General features: G+C 42.4%; 1 protein-coding gene across 5 annotated transcripts in view; it reads left to right on the top strand.

The window, feature by feature from the left end:
- The first annotated feature begins 452 nt into the window (after positions 1 to 452).
- The window catches only part of PLCB1 (phospholipase C beta 1), a 376,089-nt gene continuing 353,320 nt past the window's right edge, over positions 453 to 23,221 (top strand). For 4 of the 5 annotated variants that reach the window (XM_090134858.1, XM_031597889.2, XM_090134863.1 and 1 more), the window contains exons 1-2: positions 454 to 876; positions 11,227 to 11,304. In XM_090134858.1, coding sequence (XP_089990984.1) covers positions 778 to 876; positions 11,227 to 11,304 — 177 coding nt within the window. In that variant the 5' untranslated portion in view covers positions 454 to 777. Of the gene's footprint in view, positions 877 to 11,226; positions 11,305 to 23,221 lie in introns of all 5 variants that reach the window. The other variant, XM_090134860.1, reaches the window with a different exon arrangement.

Here is a 23,221-nt window from a genome sequence, read left to right as displayed (position 1 = left end):
GCGCGCTTCGAGGAAGGCAGCCGCCGGGCTCCGGAGGCCAGGGGCCGTCCCGCCCCACGGCGGCGCCCCGCTGCAGCCCGCGCCGAGGCCCGTCCCTCCGCCCATCCCCGCGCTCCCCCGAGGGCCGCCCCGGGATCGGAGCCGGCCTAGGCCTCGGCCCGGGGCGCGGGCCCGTGCACCGGCAGGCGGAGGGCGGCGGCCGCCCGCCGCGGCCCGGAGGCCGGGCGGGCCGCGCTCCGCGGGGCGGCTGGGCCGGGCGGCCCCACGAGAGCGGCCCGAGGCCGGCACCGACGCCCCGCCGCGCCACCGGCCCGACCCCGCGGCGCGTCCCGCGGCGGCGCCGCTCCCTCCCGGCCGCGGCCGGCAGGTGGCGCCGCAGCGCTGCCGGCGCGGCGCGCTGACCTCGCGCGGGGGAACCTCGGGGGCCGAGCTAGGCGGAGGAGGGGCGGGCGGGGAGCGGGCAGCGCCGCTCGCGCCGTGCCCTGCCTGCGCGTGTGAGAGCGAGCGGGCGTGTGCGTGGCGGCGAGCGGCGGTATATAGGGGATGTGCCGCCGCATGGCTCGCCCTGGCCGCCGCCGCGCCGGGTCTCTCCTCGGGCACCGGTGAAGCCTCTCGCCCTCCGGCTCGGCGGCCGCTCCTCCGCCCGCGCCTGGCGCGCAGAACGCGGCTCCCGGCCTCCCTCCCGGGGCTGTTCCCGGAGCCCCGCCGTCCCTCCCGAGGCGGCCGCCGTCTCCCGCGGCTTCTACGCTCCGGGGCGAGCGCGTCGATGCGGTGCAGATGGCCGGGGCGCAGCCAGGAGTGCACGCTCTGCAGCTCAAGCCCGTCTGCGTCTCCGACACGCTGAAGAAAGGCGTCAAATTCGTCAAGTGGGACGATGTGAGTAGCTTCTTCGCTCGCGCCGGGCGGCCCGGGCGCGGCGCGGCTCCGCGGCGGCACGGGGCGGGCGGGAGGCTCCGGCTCCTACGGGTCGGCGGTCGGACCGCCCGGCCGGGCCGCCCCGCGGGCGCCGTGCCCGCTGAGCGGGGCAGGTGGAGGTGGCGGGAGCTGGCGGCCGCTCGGCTCGGCCGGGGCCCTCGTCCGGCGGGCCGTCGCCTCGCGGGGTCCGAGCCGCACCGGGGGGCGCTGCTGAAGCGCCGGCCTCGCGCGCCCAAACTTTCTCCGAGGATTGAAGTCTCCGCGCTCGCGTCCCCTGGCCGGTGCGAGCGGAGCCTGCGCTGCTCTCTTTCTTTCTCCATCTGCCCTTCCCGTTGCCTTCCCTGGCCTGGTGGCGTTGCCCAGCTCTGGGCACGTTATCTATCCGGTCGGGTATTCCCGCCTCTCTCCTTCCTCGGTTAGTTGGAACCCGGGATCTGCCTTAAAATCTCACCTGCTTGCCACTTGCTGGTTCCTGTCACCTTTCATTTGTGTTGCTTCACGTAGAGCGGCGTGGTTGTTGGTTTACCTTCCGTGGGGCAGCTGTTCTGCCCTCCTTTGCAGGCTGTGCCCAGGACGCTATCAGAGAAAGGTAGCCCTGCTCTGGTCAGCTTTCTTTTTGTCAGATCATGAAAGTAAGAATCCTCTGCGGTGGAAAAGAAAGGTAGAAAGGCTGGGTGTCCTCTCTTAGCTTTGCTCTTGCAGTATTGTGCCTCTGGTATGAGGTTGGGTGTTAGTGCCCCAGTTGTGCAAAGAGTGCTTGCCCAAAAGTGTGCCTGTGATATAGAGACAGAGGAGCAGATGGGAAGGCAGGCTGGCACACTGGACAGTTTGAATGTTGTGGGAACTGTTGAGGCTAACTTGAAGGATGTAACACAGCTCTCACTTTTTCTGTTTATTTGGCTGCACTAAAGACTTGCACAACAGCAACTGGAGGGACAGCGGAGAAGGGGAGAGAAGGGGCAGTGTGTGTGTCTGACAGTTGTTCCGCTGTGTATTGTGGTTTTGCCATTGCTCTCAGCCTGTCCGGCAGCCAAATGTGTAATCCTGACCTTTATAAACCTGTGATAAACGCTTTCAAGGAAGGAAAGAGCATCAAAGAAGTGAACGAATTGTAGAGTGGAATTGTATTTACAAGGAAAGGCTGATACCTTTCTAATAAACTCAGCAATCTGACCTTGTCCACAGTAATAAACAGTGCTTTGAAACAGGTTATGATTGTTGAGAAGATAGATGGAACTAAGCTTGAATGACTTGTCTGATAGTCAGAAAGATGGAAGGATTTTCTTTGGTCTGTTTTTTTTTTTCTTTCTTTTTTTTTTTTTTTCCATTAGTATATAGGCAAAACAACCTCAGCCTTTGCCATCGTAGTTTTATTTTTGGTAAGTTATCAAGATGTTTAAACAGATAAATGCAGGGGTCAAGTGAATGGCAATTTATGTCTCCAGAATGGGACTCTGAGCATTAGGCAACAGTTGAAATTATTTGCATGCAACTTCCAGAGCGTTGTACTGCATACATAGATTAGCCAGAGAAAGTCTGCTGTGCGTGGAGAGCACCTGCTTCAAATTCTCTATGTTATAGGCTGAATGAAGGAACATCTTCAATTTTAAATGTCAGCATTGCAGTAATAAAAAAGGGCTAAAATGCCAAAAAGTATGCTGTTCAGATTAAAGGTGATCGTGAGCAACACATGAATATTACCTGGGATGTGTTACTGAGGGAGTGCTTTTATCAGCTAATTCAGGGAGCTTGTGGAAATAGATGTGTATTGAGCTACACCTGTGTGATGCAGAATACCTGCATTAACTCATTGCTGACCATGCTCTGTGTATGTATTCATGTTGCCCTTTCAGCCCTGTGTTTTGCTCATGGTGTTTTTTCTCAGCAGTGAAAGCATCACAAAATCAGACTTCAAAGGAAATTGATCTCTTCTGGCATTCTGGCTATAAGGAGGTCTGTAGACCAATGCACATTTAGCGACTTTGAAAAGTGTTGGCCCCTGAGTAGCCAGTAACAACTTCAGAGTATTTGTTTTCTATCAAATGAAGCTGCTTGTAGAATTTTAAAGGAGGATGATCATTAATCTGAACCTCTGTGGTCTGTTGTGTGAGTACACATGCATGAACTCCAAGTGAAACAATATGCTGTAATGAGAAATGGTAAACTACAAAATGTAACCGTGGAATGGAATTGACCATAATGAGTACTTTGGATCTGCTGTGCTCACAGGGCTGATCAGGAAAGCTGGGCTCACATACTGGTGTTTATTGCTCACCATTTTGTATCTGTGACTTCAAAGAATGAATGGGAGTCCAATCCCTCATTCCTGTTGTAACCATACCCTTTTGGTACACCTTCTTGGTGTCTTGTTTTGCAGATGGCTCTACTAATGTTTTTCTTCCCTTTTCATAAAGCAGAGGAGTTTTTTTGTCCGTTCCTATGATTTGTACCAAATTTCAGCCCAGAGCAAAATTTTTTCAGCTGATATAAATTAAAACACTGAAAAATAGTGCTTTTAAAAAATGAGAATGCAGAAAGAATTTTAACCAGGGCACGAGAAGCGTGTAAGGAATTTCTTGGTGTATAGAGTAATAGTTGTTAAAGAATGTGTTTGGTAGCTTTTGGAAGGATGCTGCAGGGTGCTATGCAGAACACATCTGAGAAATGCAGCAGTGCTACAGACTTGGAAACAGACCCACCCGTGGACACCCCGTCCTGTACTTCTGGTAGCTCTGTGCCTAATTGGTAACTCTGAGGCTGCTGATACGTAGCTGTGGTTCTGATGTTGTTCTACAAGTGTCCTCTCTGACAAAGAGCAGGGAAGCATGCTACATACTCTGTGAGAACTTTATCCAATGCCTGCATCTCTTCCTGCCTGCCCCCCCAAGCATCAAGGTAGGCCACTTGGAAAGAGAAAAGCCTTACCTGAGCTTTGCTAAGATCCTGGCGGAGGAGAGGGAGTGGTTATGTCACCTCTCAAGGTTAAATACAGGCAGGTGGAAGGCAGGCAGTTCAGGAACCTTGATGTTCCATTTCCTCTTCAGACCATTTTCAGTTTCTGGATTGTAAAAACATCAGAGACAAAAAGTTTTGGCTTTGCAATTCAAGTCACGTGAACGTGTGTTGGCACCGGGTATAATATCACTTACATCCAGCCATGCGATGCCTGCTAGATTCTTCACAAATTCAATTTTGGATCAGAATGTAAAGCACTAAAATCCGACTGATGGCTCTTAGCCTATTTTGCTTTCTCTCTCACTATTTCTCTTTTAATCTATAACAGTCTTATAGTCAAGAAAACACACTTTAGAGTTATTGTTCTTGTATCTGGATTGGGTTCACAAAGTAATATAAAGAAATAACTGGAGTTTGAATGAGTGAAAGACAAGTGACTGTTCATAGGGTTTTTGGGGATGCATGCGAGTGCATGTCTGGCATATGGCTCAGCAAACAGCTGAGCTTCTTGATGCTGCCTTCATCTGGGATTTTTATAACCACTTTTCCTTTACTGCCATTAAGAGACAGTGAATTTCCAAAGTACTGGTGTGGTCTTCAAACAGATGTGCTCTGCTGTTCATAGAGAGAAGCAACATCTATGCAAGGAGAGGGAAGGCTTGAAGAGGAGCTGACTTGATTCATTCAGCTGTAGTGAAACTAAGGGTTGTAATAGCTGTTCCTGATGAGTTTTAAAACAGTCTAAAATGAATAAATAAAAAAGCTGCCATTAAGTCTGTGGGCAAAGCTTTTCTGTAGGTGGTTGAATTTAGTGTAGGGATGTTGCTAGCTGAGGAGATCAATGAAACTTGAGTATAAAGGACTGCCTCAGCACTGATCTGAATGAAGCCTGGAGGGGCTCAATCCTGCCTTGGCTGTGTCATCTTTTTGCAGTGGGAACAAGATGGGTATAACTGAGTTAACAAATTGCTCCACAGCACAGCTGAAGTGTGCTTTTTCAAATGCAGTAATTGGTACTGAAGCAAGTTAATATGATGGTGTATATTCAAAAATAACTTTGTTTTGAGCTCTTGCTTAAAGGCTTTCTTATCTACACTGGTGATAATATGTACTTTACATAAAGAATTTGACTGGTTTCTCTGTGGCTTATGAGATTTACTTTTAATTGTGAGTTAACTATTACAGTAAAGTAGTGCAATGTTACCTTAGTTGAGGGCTGAGGTTGCCTTTTCTTTTTCTTTAAAGGAAACTTTTAGTTACTGAAACAAAATTACTGATAGGTAATATTGGTTAGTGGCTGCAACATCAGCTATTCCAGAGAGGAGCAAAAATGAGCCCAGATCTTTTAATTTTAATACCTTATTTCTCTTGGAGTGCTTCTTTGCCTTTATAAATGTTTTTAGTTCAGATGATGAGTGCTATATGCAGTTGTTAGGCTTTATTTGTTTGGAGTCTTTCAAAGAAGATTATCTGGGGTATAGGATACATTTACTTGAAAGTTTAAAGGAGATGTAACATCCAAGTGTTAAAGAGATAAGCTGAGAACAAACAGCAAAAAGAAGACCAGGAATATTCAGAAAGGCTTGAAGATGTTGGGGTGGGGGTTGGGGGAGGAAGCTTTTATAGCTTCCATTCTGACCCCCCCCCCCCCCCCCCCCCGTATATTTTTAAACTCAGCACAAGTGTTTTACTGCAGTATATTAGAGTCATGAGAAATAAGCAACTATTGTTCTCTGTATTGAAAACTAAAACAATAAACTGAAAACAGTTTATTTTTTCTGAATGTTTTCAGCCTGGAGGGGAGAAGTTAGTCAAACTCTTCAGATTTTTCATTGGTTTTCTGTTCTTTGTTGTTCATCTTCCGGTAATAAGTAAGTACTGGCTCTGTGCTATCTAAAATATTTAACCTAAACGAATAGAAGTTGTGGTTTGGGTTGTTTGCAATATGGGCAATGATCAGATTGTTTAACATTTCTTGATATTAAACATTTCATGAAGAGGAAAGCATTTGTTCTGCAGAGTGAATAGATGTGTACCACAGAAGATCTGGAGAAGCCTTCATGTGGCTTAAGCTGCAGATAATATCTGCTATTGTAGAATCTGAGCATTTGGAGTGTTGCTGAATATTAAGGAAAGTGGAAATTGGAACACAGCTCTTGTAAGCAAATGAGAATTCTATGTGAAAGGGAAGTTAACAGTGAATTGAAGTTGTCTGCTCCATGCATGCTATATGCATTCTTGACTTTAATGTTTAAGTGCTTCAAACTTTTTTTTTAAACTAAAATAGACTGGTGAAATGAACTTAATCATTATGGAGTCTTTTATGTGTTATAAAGTAAATGCTTCATAAGCATCTCTTAATCTATTTTCACAAGAACCACTAGATGACAAAATGTGTTCCCAGTTGTACTTTTTTAGATTAAAAAAAAATAGACCAACATTAAAAACTACTGATTTTTAATTTGTGATTGGATACCTTGGACCTAATTTTTAGACTGCATCGCATCATACACTCAGATGTTCAAAATGACTCCCAAGTGAGTTCAGATGCATTTGGGCTCAGCATCTCTAAAACTTAGATAATGAAACATGGAAACACGATTCTGGTTTTCCCTCAAATCATAATACTGCATTTATGCCTATGGACAGTTTGGTTTAATTTATTTGCTCATCATCACATAAGAGCTGTCTGGCAGAGATAATATCGTCCCAGTTGGCATTTGGCTACATACCTTTCTTTATTCCTTTCTTCTTGACTGCATAATTTCTAACACCTACAATGAAGAAGGACAAATGGAAACTACATGAAATAAGGCTGTAATTAGCCCAAGACCGTGGACACCTCGAGAAAGGAGGCAGGGGTTGTTTGCTTCTGAGGAACAAATCCTGCTTGAGGTAGCTCTTAAAATTGCAGGAAGTTAGTCTTAATTACCAGAGAGCTGGCTCCTGTCATGTGGTGCCATCAGCACAGTTGCTCCAGGGTTTAACCACTCTAATGGTGAAGAATATTTCCCTGTGTGTCCCTGTTAAACAAGTGGCATTTCAATTTATGAGTCCCGACTTTCATTTTTAATCCTGTGTCTAGTCCTACTTTATAACTGCATGCCACTTTTCATTTCTTGTCCTGCTTCCAATCTCCTGCTCTTTTTTCACCTTCTCCAGCCTTCTGTTTTAGCAGGTTGTTGCTTTACATGTGGGCAGTTTCTCCCTCCCTTCTTGGTAGTTCAGCTGTCAGACTGAAGAGGGAAGTTGTTGGGGCTATTAAGGCAGTGCTGTGAGCCCCATCTGTAGTAAGAGATGATTGTAAAAGTTGTCGTGCTTTTCTTTTAAAGATCTGTTGATAAGGTTTTTGACTGAAGTGTTTTTAGGGAACAATAGCAGTATCTGCATGGTTTATTGAAACTCATCTGACTTGTGATGGTGCAGTTGAGGAGGTACATGCAGCATTTCATTTCCTTGTAGGATCCATTAGAAACTTCTTTGTGATGGGATTGATTCACTATTTGCATCATAGGTATGCTATTGACGTTCTGATCTTTTGAACACTGATTTGTGCTTGGCATAAAACATGGTGGCAATATGCCTGCCTTAGCACATAATGAATGAAGTACAGAGAGTTGGTGGTCAGTATTATTAAAGTGGAGGTGGCACTTTTTGCTCACTGATGTTGGATGTGGCTTAGGAGACCTACACCTGAAATTAGACCTTGATCAGTTGGTTACTGCACGTTTGCACATTTATGCCTGTGTTCTGCAGTGCCTCAGAAGTAAGCATCCTGGAGTTCTCCGTCATTTTGAAACCTCTCTTAAAAGTATAAAATGTTATTTCTATTGCAGGGTGTGAAGCTGTGCAATCAATTTTGAGGTAGCTGAAAAGAAATAGTACAGAACAAAACACATTACTTATTTTAGGCTGTGAAGTTCACTGAGAATAGAGAAGTGGCCTGAATTAAAAAAAAAATAAATAAATAAAAATAAAGGGGGGAGTTTAAAGATCAATATAAATACTCATTTAAAAAATGCTCACTTGAATTCAGGCTGGTGCAGTATGCAGCATAGTGAGACTGTCAGGATAGGACCACTGGAAATCTTTCTGTGTAAGGAATTTGCAGAGCCAGTCAGCCAGAGATCAAGCCCCTGCTTGGCTGAAGCACCTTTGGCGTTTAACAAAACCTGAGAACTTGCAATCATTTTCACTGACTGCAATGCTCTGCTTTTCCTCTTCTCCTCTGTCTGATCATATTTGATTCTTGCCTTCATTACCTTCTTCTGCTTTTTTCCTTCTATACTTGCAGGGGTCACAAGAATCTGGGGATGTACAACACTACGTTTTTTTTTTTTTTTTTTTTCCTCCCTTTCTGTTTTATTTTCATGTTCTGGATCTGAATGGGTTGGGGAAGAAATTGACCTCTGCTTCTCATCTCTTTGTCCTTTGAGGCATTTCTCCTCAACCTTCTTCCTTTATCTTTTACGTATCTTGAGAGTATGGAGGGCTGGTAAGTAGTGCAGATCATTTGTCCTATCTGTTACCCTCATCTGAAGAGGAGTATACGTTTGGTAACTGTTTAGGGTAGTGATGAGATAGGTCAGCTCTTTGGGGGTGAGGTATTAACATGAATGCATCTCAGGATGCAGATGTGTCTTCTGGATAACAAATGACATTTCTTTCCAGATAGTAGAATGTTTTTGTAAATAAATGTACCAAACAAGAGTCATTTGAAATAAGATTCTAATTCAAAACCTTGAAGCGCTCTTTTTCTTGAGTGTAAAGTACGTAAAGTTTCATTTTCAGTGTACCTTCTTGATCATTGCCTAGCTTTGCCATCCCTGATTGCGAAGTAGCATAAAAGCCACAGACCTCTTCCATGTGACCGAGGCTGCTGTGTTCATGTGGAGTGGGCAGCACAACTTGCAAGCCTGACTCAAGGGGCTTATTTCCATTCTGCTCCCAGATCTAAGTGGTCTGGTTCCCAGTAGCAGGGACTTCAGAAGACTTAGCAGTTATCTTTTAGAATATATAAAGCATTCTACACATGGCTTTTATTGCTGCTGTTAACTGTGTGGAAGGCTTGCTAAGACTTATGTACACAGAGCCACATGTACAAAGTTAGTCTCTGATCCTGTGTTTGTGTAGTGTGACAGAGTGAGGTTCTTGTGTTCATCAGTGTGTTAATTATGTTCTGCTTAATGTCAGAGTAGTGTAGCTAATTTAGAAAACAGATGTAATGTATGGCTGCTTTTTTATAGTTACTTTTAATATAAAATCTTTCTGGAGCATGGTGGATCTTAAATTAACTCAGCTTTATCCTTATCATGATGGGGCTTCCTATATACTAAGGCTGTCCCCCCCAACCCCCACTTTTTTGAGTCTGATTATAGTTGAAACCTTACAGCCCACATCTAGGAAAGTATTGCTTTGACAGCTGTATGTCATCAGCACAGACGAATCCAAACAGCTTTGGGGCTGAAGCAGCTGATTTGAAATGATAAACCACCGCAACTGATTAATGTTAGACATAATCTCTTCATGCCTGTTTCCCATTGCTTCCTTCTACTTTTGTCCGTCCTCCCAGGGTGTATATGTCTTATGGTGTTGCAGAAGGACACTTAAAGTCTTATTCTTTCCTTATTTTACATAGTTATGCGTAGATTGCGTGGAACATGAAACAGGGAAAAATGAAATAGGATGAAAAAGGAGAGTTATCTCAGAACAGCGTCGGTGGTGCTGTGTGCACAGCCTTGATCCCAGCTGGGATGCAGCCCGCAGCACCGACTGGGACAGCTGCACTGTTCCCAGCCTCCGAAAGCTCGTGTGGAGCCATGTGGGGTATTGCTGTGCTGGGGCACAGTTAATCCCCAATCTTCCAGTGACAACGAGGATTTGTGCGCTCAATTAAAAGTTTGAATTTATATTTCTTCTTGGTGTAGAATTTGCTTTTTTTTTTTTTTTCTCAACATAAGAGAAATACAGACTCCTCTGTTTCATGAATGCCCCTTATTGGGAGTTTGTTATTCCCTCACAAAGGACTGCAGTGATAGCATAATGTAGAAGTGTTATCTTTCTGCCTCAGAAGTGACACTTAATATATTAGTTTTTGTTTATGGGCCTGCCATCTCCAACAACTTTATTTGCACTTAAAGTGCTCCTCTCCTCCTCTCCAAATAACCAACACCAACAAACTCCACTGCTACTACGAAAACAAACTAACAAAAAAGCAACAAAAAACCTCCACAATTAAATGCATTTGCTTTTGATCTGAATTTAGGCTGACCTTACATAATGCTGCTTTGGAAGTAGGTGGATGCTAAAGCTGTAAAATACCTATAAACGCTTCAACAGAAGCATGCATCCTGTTTGAGGAGATACTTAGGTTTTCCGTGGAGATAAGGCATAAGCTATTTTTTTGCTGCCTGTCTTCCTCCCCTTTTCTGTGTTCCCTATAACTTTCTAGTTGAATGTAGCAAAAAAAAAAAAAAAAAAAAAAAAAAAAAAAAAAAAAATAGGGGTCTCAAGGCAACAGTGTTTTTACGTATGTAATGAAAAGTGGTAGAGCAAGGATAGAAGGGAATCCTGTTAGGAGCAGGCTACGTAGATTTCAATTATTGTTGGACACAAGGGAATCCCAGGGTGAGAGATGTAATGAATGCCCACTTGTGGGAAAGGCTTTAGTTTGAGCCTGTATCTCCTGGGCCAAGTGCCAGTCAGAAGACATGTATGTAGGAAATCAGGCCTCCTTAATGTTAGCATTTGCAAAGATGCTTGCTTTCAAATTACCCAAACTATGTATCTTAACATAGCAGATTTTTTTTTCCCCCCAGATCTGTGGGAAGTGTATATGTACTTCCATTACTAAAAGCATCAGAGTAGGATTGTTGTGGTGATTTTTTTGTTCTGTTTTAAATACAGTAATCAATGAAAGTCTTACTGTAGTGTAATAGATGCTATTTGGGTTTTCTAGGCAAATTCAGACTTCAGGTATTAAATAAGCTTGTAGGCGTTTAGCTTGATCTATATATATAAGTTAATTTGGATTCAGATAGGACTTCTGATAACTGTAGTACTTCATAATATGGACTCTAGTTTGACAGTATGTTATGCCTGTTTAACTCCACTTTTAGCTTTTCTGGGAATACTCCATGTGTTCATAGGTTTGGAGTTACTTAACGTTGTCTCCTAAGTAATGGAAATACATTATGTCAGAAAAATGGAAATTAGGCAGGTGATACTAAGTCCTCTAGTGGCATCCTGCAAGGGACACCTTTGGGGTACTATTGGAATTCATTAACATGAGTGGCAGAGTAGCTAGTGCATAATTAAGTGTTCTGTATGCTGATGTGTTATTTTTTTTCCATCTAGGACTCAACTGTTGTGACTCCAATAATACTCAGAACAGATCCACAGGGATTTTTCTTCTACTGGACAGATCAAAACAAGGTAAGAGGGAAAGATCCCTATTCCAGAATGGTTGTTTCTGCTACGAGTGGTACGATGGGCAGGAATTAGGAGGTTTTGCATGCCTGTTCTGACATAGGCTGATGCAATGCTCGTCTACTATGTTCCTTTGGTCTTCTGGGGAGAAAATATAAACAGGCCTGTGGCTCATCTAGTGCGTAAAACATGGAGAGAAAAGTGAAATTCTGGAGTTCTGCTGTACAGATCTTATGCAGCCATGTTAATGGTCTGGCCCATGAGATGTAAAATTTTTTTAGTTTACAGGCAAGGATCAATTTAGCATGCTGTTTTGTTTCATAGTTGTGGTTTCTCTGTTTTGCTTTCCATACGCTGAGGATGTTGGCTGTGGTGCATAACAGGTCTTGGAATACCCAAAGGCCAGAGCTCCCTTTGAATTCTTCCTCGTGCTGCACTGTTCTGTGGCTGTGCCTGCTAAGACACGTCACTAAATTCTTACTAATCCTCACTGGACATTTACTTTCTTTTAAAAACATTCCAGCTTGCTTAGATCACTATTATGGCTGGGGAGCTGTTGGGAAGATCATGGCTTGATTCATCTCTGCTTTACACCACTTTCACATCTTGTCACCCCTTGAAATCAGCACTCTTGTGCTTCTAGCTGTTGGAGACTATGGAGCAGCAGCAGGGTTAAAGCATAGGTACCCCCAGTAACGGGGTGAAATTTGTTTCATAAAGATTATGAAACATGTAATGTCAAATTATTGTTGCAACTGTTAGAGCAAAATGCTGTATTACAACTTGAAACAAAGTAAGTGTTCTACAGATGAATTTTCAAGTACTTATGAAGTGGTTGTACCTGTTGAATACCTGGTGATGTTGGAGCATTGGCCTTGTTTTGAAGTATATGCCAAGGTGACTAAATACGTAGCTGTGCTATTCTTCCTATATTTTTTCATTTTTGTTCATTTGTGTAGCTGTTTTTCACAAGTTCATGCTGTTTTTATGTTTAGATACCAATGCCGAAATTATTTCAGGAGGTAGCAACCATTGAATGTGCAGAATGTACAGTCAATTTACTGTTGCATTAGGTCATTTGTCTTCCTGTGTTTGCTTTTTAGAGGAGATGGAGCACAGTTTTGAGTCAGTGTATTTGGAAGTCGTATTGTGGAGCCGCAGTAAAAACCTTGCCTCACTTTGTGCTTCTGCAAGGTGGTGCTGGTTAATAGCATGTTCATGCATTGACAGTCCAGTGTTGTTATATCCTTGTCCAAAGATGGAAAGTTAATTCCCAAAGAAGTTGAAGGATATGTCTGATTTATACCAACCCAGAAGCTATATCAAAACACAGCACAGTCTACTGATTTGTCCCTTTCCTTGCATAAACTAATTTTTTTAAGTTGAAAAATAATGGCACACTTTATAATAATAAATGGAAAACCAGAGTTGATTGGAGAGTTTATTTAACTTTTAATATATTTGGCACTGAGACCTACTTCAGTTTCCTACTGTTGTCTGTAAAAACAATGTCTTAAAGCAGTTCTGTGAAGAACAGCTATTTATAGAATTGTTGTTCTCATATTCATGAAAAAATGTATTTATAATGCCCCAAGCATTTTTTAAAAGCTTGGGTATTTGTACAAGAGACGTTAAGTGTCAGTTTGATTTTTAAACTTGCAAATCAAGCCTCTGTGAAGGGCGACAAAAGGGATTTTTCTGGTTAATAATTCATGACAAGTAGGTAAAGCTCATTTCTACGCCCCATTATAACAGCATCTAGTTGAAGAGAGTAAATGTTTCTAGTGGGGTGCTGATGTTGCAAGGACTGGGAAGGAAATGCTGTCTTCTGCTGTTGCAGAGAATGGTTGGATTTACTGTGGAATTACAAATATATTTTAAAAAAAAGAGATTATAGGAAATTCTCTTCATTTCCTTCTTTGTGTGAGTGGTGATCCTGTGATGACAGAGGAACCACTTGAGGAAATAGTATCAGAAGAATAGAGCCTCTATGTGATCGCTTTCTCTCTTTTTTTTTTTTTACCTAGTTATTATTTTTGAAGCAACTGTCTTTTGTCATAAACGGGTCTGTTGCTTTCTGAATATGGATGGATTGATCTTGCATCAGCAGAGTGATAAACTGTGAGAAGTGTGCTTGTGAGCATAGGCCGTCTGACAAATTTTCTTGGGCAATCTTTGCATACAGATGGGGAGATGAGCCATGAGTGGCAGCTGTCTTTCCAGCCATTTTGTTGTCCTGTTTAACAGACACTCAACTTGTAAACTACCAACTGAACAATGATGTGGCTTTTAAGTTGGAGGTCTAGCTCATTGGTTCCTGTTGCTTTGTCAGCAAAGTTCTCTTAAAACAAACCATCAAGAAAACATCATTAAAATAGATACAAAATACATAAAAGTTATTCTACGTGTTAAATTTTTTTTAACTCAGGGCACAGATGGTTGTACCTGTGCAACTTCCTAAGCTAAGCTGGGTCTTGCATGGTTTTCTTGTTTTCTCTCTGCAAAGAAAGAAAAGTAATACATGGTGTCTGGTGTAGAGCAGTATATCTGAAGAGTCCTTTAGATTGAGCTCTGACTACCCAAAGAACCAAGCTCCTGAAAAGGATATGCATTACTTTTTGTGTATAGGATGGATGTTAGAATTTCCCTTCTCGCATCTGACAGCTTCAGGCAAGGCAAACAGTAAACTGCCCAAGATTCCTTCAGTGGAAGATATGCATCCATCTGCATTGCTTCTTTCCTTCATGGCTGTCTGTGTTTTGACCATTTGAATACATTTGGACAAAGATATGTCCTGCCAGATGCCTAGGCCCAGCACTGCTACTTCTGGATGTTAACAGGTTTTATATTAAAAAGTGGCTGGTGCTATTTCTCTGTTTAAGTGACATCATCAGCAGAGTAAACAGTAACCTACAATGCAAATGCGTTTTTCTAATCACATATGCCATTTCTCTTTGATTTTTATATGCTTGGCTCACCTTCACTGCCTATCCTCGTATGGTCTCAGCTGCAATGAAGGTCTGCTAAGCAAGTCTGTGGAAGCTCTGATCTTGCAATTTGACAGGAGCAGTGTGGTATCCTGCAGTTTGATATGCTTACTGTGTGTTTGCATGTCTAAGTAGATTTTGCTGTCACCAGTAAAGATAATACTTCAAAATAGTGTCATACCTAGCATTTTGCTATATTTTTCCTGATAATGAGGCAATTAAAATGCTTTCATTTTAAACAGATGGTAGGACAACTTTCTGATTTCATCTGTAGCTTTCAGTATTAAGCTCTTTTTTTAATAAAGATTCTGGAATATTTGCTTCACCTATATGCAGTGTGCTAGCTGACTTTATATTAATTATTCTTTAAAAATTAATGTGACAAGCTAGTATCTCTTACATGCCTTATTGTTTCAGTAAAGTTTCTTTAAACTGTAGAAAAAACAGACAGTATTCATTGTGTTGTATTTTTATGACCTGAGTAAAACATATCTCAATTCCTTTAAAAACTTTAAAAGCAGAATGTCACTTCTTTCATTTGTTCTTATTCATGAGTGTTGAAGAAAGATAAATTGAAACTCAACCACGTGAAGAGAGAGTCTACCAGAGTAAAAAGGAGTAATAACAGAAAACATTGCTCAGGAAATGAGAAGATGCTGGAAGTGTTTGATGAGATTAGGCTGCTAGCACAGCTAGAGGAGGACAGTGATTCCTGTCTATGAGTGTATCAGTGGATGAACGGGCAGAATGGGACCAGAAATATATATTGTTGGCCACTTTGTGTATTAGTTTTTTTGCATTCTTTAGCTGAAAGTTGTATAACGTGGTCGGATGGATGTTAGAAGCTACCTATTGACTCTGTAGCTCTGACATTGTCTTAAAAAAAAAAAAAAAGTAAACTGAGCAAAACTACTGATTGTCTTTGAGGTAGAGCCCTTCAAGTTTTTCTGAGTCAGAGGAAGATTGTGTGATGTGCCCACATCTTTATCTCACTAGCAAGTGTTGCCTTTTTTTAAAAAGTGTAAAGGTAGGTAACCTTGCAGGCATGGCAGCACACTGAAAATGTGGAGGGTGGAGGCTTAGTTGCATCCACATGAAATGAGGAGCTGCCAAACTGTGTCATGAAACCTGACATAGGTACCCACTCTTGGGGAGTTAACAATGATTTCTAATCTGAAGTTTTCTAATCTAATAGAAGAGAATAGACATCCTCATTTGTCCAACAGGATTTCTGTTGAGAAGCTGCTTTAAGTGTTGTTGTGGTGCTCGGTAGGAAGAGATGTGTGGCTGAAGTTTCCCTCCCTTGGTTGTTGCAGTTAGCAATAGCACCGCCAAACCAAATGGTTTAGCAGGAAGGGGTCCCTGCTGCAGAAGAGAAAATGCAGAGTTAATGGCTCATGCTTTTAAGTGTCTTTGGGAGGTGGGTTGATGAGTCCACTGTGGTGCTGGACACTTCTAGCTCTATCTTGCTAACACTGGTGCAGAGTATCTGAAGCCAGAGAGACTCAACCTGTGCAGCTTCTTAGTCTTCGCACTAGTTGCAGTTTTCAAGGGAAAGTGCACGATCTCTTTTTTTTCCTGACAGGGATGGAGTTTGTATATGTGAACATCACTGACAAAACTGGTACCAATATGTTGTAGCTCAGCCACAGAATACAAGCTTGCTGCAAAAGCCTGTAGCAAAAGTACTTTACCTTGAGCCAGATCTTTCTCATTTCAAGAGATTGCACAATGTGATTTTATGTATAATGGGAGAATTTTTTTGGCCTCGAAGGTCCTTTTTTCCTCATGCATCCTTAGGTGACTGTATCTTTGGGCCTGAAAACCCAACGTGGATGGCTGAGTGAATATGTGAAGTAGAGACCTGGGGCTGTGCCTGTGAAAGTAGGATTCTGTAGACAAATACCTGGGCCTTTGCCTGCTTTTTGTGGTCATCTTGGTTGACACGTTGAGGTGTAATGTTAGGAGCTGGTGTAATGGTGTGAGGAACTGGAGACCAGGGATGTCATTGCTTGAATATGCTATGGATTTTTTAGATAAAGAAAATGACAGGTAAATATTAGCAACTGGAGTTGCGTGGCTGTTAGGTTTTTAATGAGAAATGGAAGATAATCTCTTCAAGGATGCAACTGCATGCTAAGGGACTGCTGAAGCCACTAGGTTGGGCAATGTGGACACTGGAAGATGAAATCTTATAAGTGAGCTTTTCCTCCACAGAAGGTGCAGATATGAAAGAATCAGAACAGAGGTCAAATTGGCAATAGATAATCTAACTGGTCTGTGAATTTTCAGGCTGTGGGCTCTTGCACTGGCTTGAAGCAGCTGAGGGCAAAGCATTCTAAGGTTGAGCTGCTAGTTCTGATTGCAGCCAGAGTGGCTGTCCTGGAAAGTTCACTTGCATACATGTGCTTGCAATCGCGGTCTACTTGAGAGTAGAGAATTAACTCCTATCATGCAAGGGAATCAGCTTAACTGTGATTCACAGTCACATGGAAATTGCAGCTTTGTGGTTTTTCACAACTACTAGAAAAGATAGTGTGTGAGTGGAATAGAAGAAGGTGAGGAAGTTGTTAGGGGATTGCCATAGGAAAGCGAAGTGGAAGGAAATATTTCATGCAGGTCAACTTCCCATCAGACTGATTTTATTTTTAAAAGGAAATATCACTGCTTTCAAAACATGGAAATTGTTCAAGGCTCATTAGGGAAATGGTACTACATCAAACACAGAAGATCTCTAATGAGCATTTCCCACTACTAAATATTTCCTTTATTACTGTGAAGGAGGCAGGAATAGAAAACAAGGCTTGGATTTAATTCACAATATAGATCCAGTTTATAGTTTGTGAAATGAGGAGTCTAAAGAATGTGAATAAGGGATGGTGATTCCAGGCAGTCTACAACCTTCTGAAATCCAAATTTAGGCACTTAAATTCTTGGTACTGAGAACAATCCTAAGACATCTTGTAGTATGCAAGAATATTAGTTTTGCTGTCTTACTGGGAGTGAATTACGACTTTGCTTTAACAATGAGATTCCACATTGTCTCCTGTTCAAATAGATTAAGGAATGCAGCTAAAAGTAAATGTTAAACATTTAAAAATGTGTACTGTAAATGTGAGTTTTTGTGCAAGCAGCAGTTGTGCTCTGGCTGGTGAAAACTGCAACTGCAATTTTCAGTTGAAATACTTTGAAGAAAACTGGTGGCTAAGTCCACTAGTGAGTGTACCCTGAAGCAGCATCTTTAATGGGTGTCCATGTCAAGCTTTCAAATGTTTTGTGCCTGAAGTAGAAAATTTCATACGAGTCACATCTCTTGTAGTCATAACACCATCTAATGGATCAGTAGATACTTGGCCTTAATAAACAGCAATGAATATTATTAGGTTCTGGGTGGGAGTCAGAAGGCATGGATACCTGTCATTGTTTGCCATAACTTGGTGACAGGGCTGCTTTGCCTCCTGTGCTGACTTTGTGCTGACTTTGTCTGCTAGAGAAAACCTTTGTTGGTAAGTGAGAGCAGCCTGCTAGTGCTCATTTAGCCCATGGTACAGAGTGGTTCCAACCTACAACACTGTGCACCCTGATGTTAGTTATGTTCATGTATGCAGGGCTTGTGGTAAGTGGAAGAACGGTGGTTTATAGAAAGTTAGTCTTCAGTCTCACTGCTTTTTCTTAATTAAAAAGTGTCTTGTGTTCATATCTACAGCTTGCATGTATGTTTGGCTGGATTTCTGCAGCGTTTGCTTTGCTGACTGACCTATTATTAGCACAGTTCAAAAAATTGGCTTCTAGAACATGAGCTTGCCTGATTGCTGGGAGGATAACTGATCTCTCATAGTGCCTGTCAGATTGCTTCTCAGCTGCAGTGGGGCAAGCTGAGTTTTTTCTGCTTCTTATCCTAGGTGTTTCCTTCCCCAACTATGCTTTGGCATTTTTTTTATTCTTAAACACTTCAGAAGATAGTGCACTGAAAATAATGGTCTTTAAATAAAATGTTCTGTCTCTATAAACGTGATCTTCCTCTGTGATTGTGTGTACTCCTCTGGTAGTCAATTCTGTGTGATGTGTTTCACAGAAACACCAAAGTTGGAAAAGACCTACAAGATCATCCAGTCCGACCATCCACCCATCGCCAATAGTTCTCCCTAAACCATGTCCCTCAACACAGCATCCAAATGTTCCTTGAACACCTTCAGGGTCAGTGATGCCACCACCTCCCTGGGCAGCCCATTCCAGCGCTTGACCACTCTTTCAGAAAAGTAGTATTTCCTAAGGTCCAGCCTGAATTTCTCCTGGCGCAGCTTGAAGCCATTCCCTCTAGTTATACCGCCAGTTACATGAGAGAAGAGGCCGACCCCCAGCTCCCTACAACCTTCCTTCAGGTAGTTATGGAGAGCATTAAGGTCTCCCCTGTGAGTACTGGACACAGTACTTGAGGTGCGGCCTCACCAGAGCTGAGTACAGGGGGACAGTCAGTTCCCCGTTCCTGCTGGCAACACGGTTCCTGATGCAAGCCAGGATGCCATTGGTCTTCTTGGCCAACCGGGCACACTGCTGGCTCACGTTCAGCTGAGCATCAATCAATACCCCCAGGTCCATTTCCTCTACACAGTCTTCCAGCCACTCTGCCCCAAGCCTGTAGCATTGCCTGGGGTTGTTGTGGCCAAAGTTCAGGACCCGGCATTTGGCCTTGTTGAAACTTATCCCATTGGCTTCAGCCCAGCTGTCCACCTGTGTGTTTGAAAGGGTCAGTTCCATTTTTTTTGTTTTAGAAGATTGATAAAAGGTCTTGAAATAGAAGTAATGAATGTCCAAATAGCTTTCAGTTTTCTAATAGTACACACCTTAGTTGCATTGAGGCTTTTTGCCATTAAAAATATATACTTGACCTTGCTTTCCTCTCCTGCAGTCTTGGTGTATTGTACAGCAGCTCTGCACACTTGCAGTTTGCATCACACAGAGCAGAAATGACAAAGCCCTTAGCCTTGTACTCTGTTGTACAGTGTGATTTCTTTTTTGTTGTGGAGTTAGTGTATGAGGACAGAAGGCCCTCTGTAGAGTCCTTTCTAGAGAATCATCTTTCAATCCTATTTTCTTTGCTTTGATGACATCTTTTATATATATATCCTAGTGTTGGGATGACACGTGAACATCCTCATGCTATAAAGAGGTTTAGGTTCACTGTGTATGACTGGCTGTAATTTCTGAACATTGGTAACTACATAAATGCTGTTTATATATCACCGTTCTCCTCCAAATATTCTGCTGGGTTAGGAGGTCTATAAAATCAGTAGGCGACCTCTGCCAGTGGCATGCATATTGTATTGTCTCCTGTCTGTGGCCTGCCTTTAGGTTTTTCTGATATTTTGTGCAGCTGTGTCTCCTTGACAGACAGAGGTTTTGCCAGAGTTAGTTCTGGAGGATGCCAAATCCCACCAAAACAGAGGAGACTGTTAAGACACCATCCTTTCCTGGTTCCGTTTTGTGTATATGTTCACATGTATGAAGAAGGAAGCTTGTCTGCTGATAGCACATTTCTTAGAGTTAGGGCTTTTCACCAGAGAGGAAATGTGTGTTCCTTACTTCTTCTATTGAATCTTTCCACATAGGTATGATATCCAGTGTATTCTGATTTCTTGACGTCATTGTCCATCCTTCACTTACTAAGAAAAACCAGTAATAGATGTACATTCTCATCTCAATTATGTAATATGTGACGTAGGTCTACTGATGTTAAATCATACCCCTTGCACTAGAACTAGGAAAAAGGACTAGAGATGATGACACAGAGGATTTAGGTTTTTGTCTTCATTCATTTCTAAGGAAAGGTGATTTCCAGTGCCTGAATTCTTACTGTGGAGATTAATTGACTCTTAAGACTGGCACATATCTTTATCCAAGGTGTGCTTTGTGTGTGGTGCTTTGTGTGTGCTGCTTTTACAAAGAACTCTTTTTGGTTAAAGAAGGCATTGAAATTCTGAATCTCTAGACCATGTCAAACACACTGCTGTCCAGTTAGCTCAATAACATTTTTTTCTTTGAGATCACGTATAATAGCACTATTTCAAGGCTGCCATTATTTATCAAAAGTGGAATTTTCCCTCTTGTACCTTATGGGAGCTAGGGATGACCAGAGCTTCTTCCTGCTATCAGGGTAAGTCACAGTGCACTGAGCTCTGCTGAGCCTTCTGTGGCTGCAGCACCATGCAACTGGCTGTTAGCTCACTGCTAGCAGTGCATCCCTGGCAGCTCAGCATTGCAAAGTCTGCCTCTAAATTGGAGAAGCCTGTGAGCTGTTAGCTGATACAGCACAGCTGTGCTGCCAGCTCTTTCAAGTACCGCTTATTGAAAGCTAGCTTGCAGCTGACCTAGGTGAATGCTGTCTTGCTGATAACAATATTTAGAATAAACTGTGCAAATGCTAATGTATTTACCTGTACAATATGTCTCACTTAGGAGGACTATGAATAATTTGGACAGGTGATTTATTACGCATAGAGCTGGTTATTTCTGATTGATATACAGCAGTAAGTGCTGTTTAATAACAGTAATAATTAAAACATCGATTAGCGGAGAAGCTGCCTGGTACTAAGTGATGCTCATTGAAGCCACTGTTAAAACAGTAGTAAAATTCTGCAGGAAGTTTATCTATTCTCTTAGCTTCTCTGTGCTTACTCTGTGCTGTTGGATGTAAGGCTTTATTAAGTAAAGCAGAACACAACTGCGTGTAAATTAGAAACATGACAAAAAAAGTTGCAGGGAGTGCCATTTGAAAAATTGAAATTCTTTATCTTTGACAGTAACTAGAACTTTTGTCTTTCAATTCCCCTAGCTCAAGATTTTTCTCTTGAAGTTTCATTGTCTTTAAATGTGGATTCACAATGGCATTGTACCAGTGCAGGCTGAAAAGCAGTATGTGATAGATTATAATAATAAAATGGCCCATAATTCAGTGAGGTGGCTAATAAGTACTGGTACTTGACAGCAAAGTATAACATGCTTTAGCAACTGTAGTTTAAATAATATGCATGTACTGGTGCACTGTGGAAACTGTACTCTCGGGAACTTAGCTTTCTGTAGGTAAAAAAGTACATCCTCTCTGCAGTATGTGGTTTTGAGTTAGTTGTAAACTACTTGTTATGCAAAATAAGTTGGTTTATTCAAGTGGTATAAATAGTCTTAAGATTATCTCAAATCACTTTGTGTTGTACCCTTCTGCAGATTGGGAAAATGGAAACCAACAGCCAAATCTGCCAGCAAAAGTTGTTGGGAAAAGCCTGTTGGAGATCCTATCCTGCTGGAATACTCCTTGAGCATAGTGATTTCATATATAATCATTGGATGAGGTGAAGAGTGAGACTCATTAGACATGCATGCAGTGTATTTTAAAATGTGGGAAAATTGTTTGAAAAATGGTACTGCTTTGCAGCTGCCAGGGGTAAGCTGTCAACAAACTGATTGCAGATGTCAGTGGTGAGAGAGCTACAGCTCACGCCAGTATCTTCTGCGTATCAGTGTGTTACATACTCAGATTTAAGTTCCTGTCTTGCAGACATGCATGTTGAACTTGGAATTGATATCCTTTGAAGTCAAGGAGAACAGAAAGATAAAGAAAGAAGGGGAGGAGTATGGCTTATGATGCAGGAAGCTAGAGATCGAGCTAGTTGTTCAGACTTGTGATTGAAATATGTCTGTATTTACACTCATCTCCGCAGTATTCCTACATTTCGCTGACAGAAATCCTTCTGGATTCATACCTAGAAAGAGAGGAGAGAATGTATCTACCCTTTTGTAGTTACAAAGAGGAAGAAGTTTATTTTAGTCTCTTCAGAAATCCTGTTCCAAAGCAGTTAGTGGATAAAATATCTTCTAATTCCTTGATAAGGCCTTTGCTCTTGGCTGGAAAGTAATGCAAGGTATTTCTCATAAGCTGGTGTGAAGCCTTTTTTTCTGCTTTTAGATGTCTGACGTTTCAAGTAGAACTTACTGGGACTGAAGCTAAAATTGTGTTTCCTCCTCACTGTGTCTCCAGGCTCAAACTCTGCTTCGCAGAGATGATAGAATCTGCATACACAGTTCTGTCTTGATTTGTATCTGAGTTTCCTGGACATGTCTTATTTTCTCATGCAAAAATGTTGCCTATGCGGAAGGATGGCTTCTGCCATTTCTTTGTTTCCTAGATGTGCTCCATAGTGCATGTGCTGTGCAACTCTGATACACCCCAGTTTTGTTAAAATGGCTTTTCACAGCCTGCTTCAGAGCAAGTTAAGCAAGTGAAGTGGATTTGCTTATGGTTGGAATGGCAGTAAAAGACACAATTGTGAACGATATGCCAGCATATGTCACCATCTTCAGAGTGCTCAACTTGATATATAGTAAGACTAGGTGAGGTAGGAGAGGTAGGAGAAGTGGAGGGCTTCCCTTCCATGTTAAGAAGTGCATAGGATCTGCTGGTCAGGCTGAGGGGCAAACAAAAAATATAAGCAGTAGGACTGAAAAAGCAATATCCCTTCTGCTATAAGCAAGGATCAGAATCATGACTGCCTGAACATCCTCAAGTCACAGCATCACAGGAACACCAAGGTTGGAAAAGACCTACAAGATCATCCAGTCCAGCCATCCACACATCACCAATAGTTCTCACTAAACCGTATTCCTCAACACAAAATCTAAACGTTCCTTGAACACCTCCAGGGTCGGTGATGCCACCACCTCTCTGGGCAGCCCATTCCAGCGCCTGACCACTCTTTCAGAAAAGTAGTATTTCCTAATGTCCAGCCTGAATTGCCCCTGGCACAGCTTGAAGCCATTCCCTCTAGTTCTATCACCAGTTACATGAGAGAAGAGGCCGACCCCCAGCTCCCTACAACCTCCCTTCAGGTAGTTATAGAGAGCAATAAGGTCTCCCCTGAGCCTCCTCTTCTCCAGACTGAACA

This window comes from Phasianus colchicus, chromosome 2, assembly GCF_987193195.1.
Source record: "Phasianus colchicus chromosome 2, bPhaCol1.hap1.1, whole genome shotgun sequence".
Classification (NCBI taxonomy): Eukaryota; Metazoa; Chordata; class Aves; order Galliformes; family Phasianidae; genus Phasianus; species Phasianus colchicus.
Note: the sequence above shows the minus strand (reverse complement) of the source record. Positions and strands in the feature narration are given on the sequence as shown.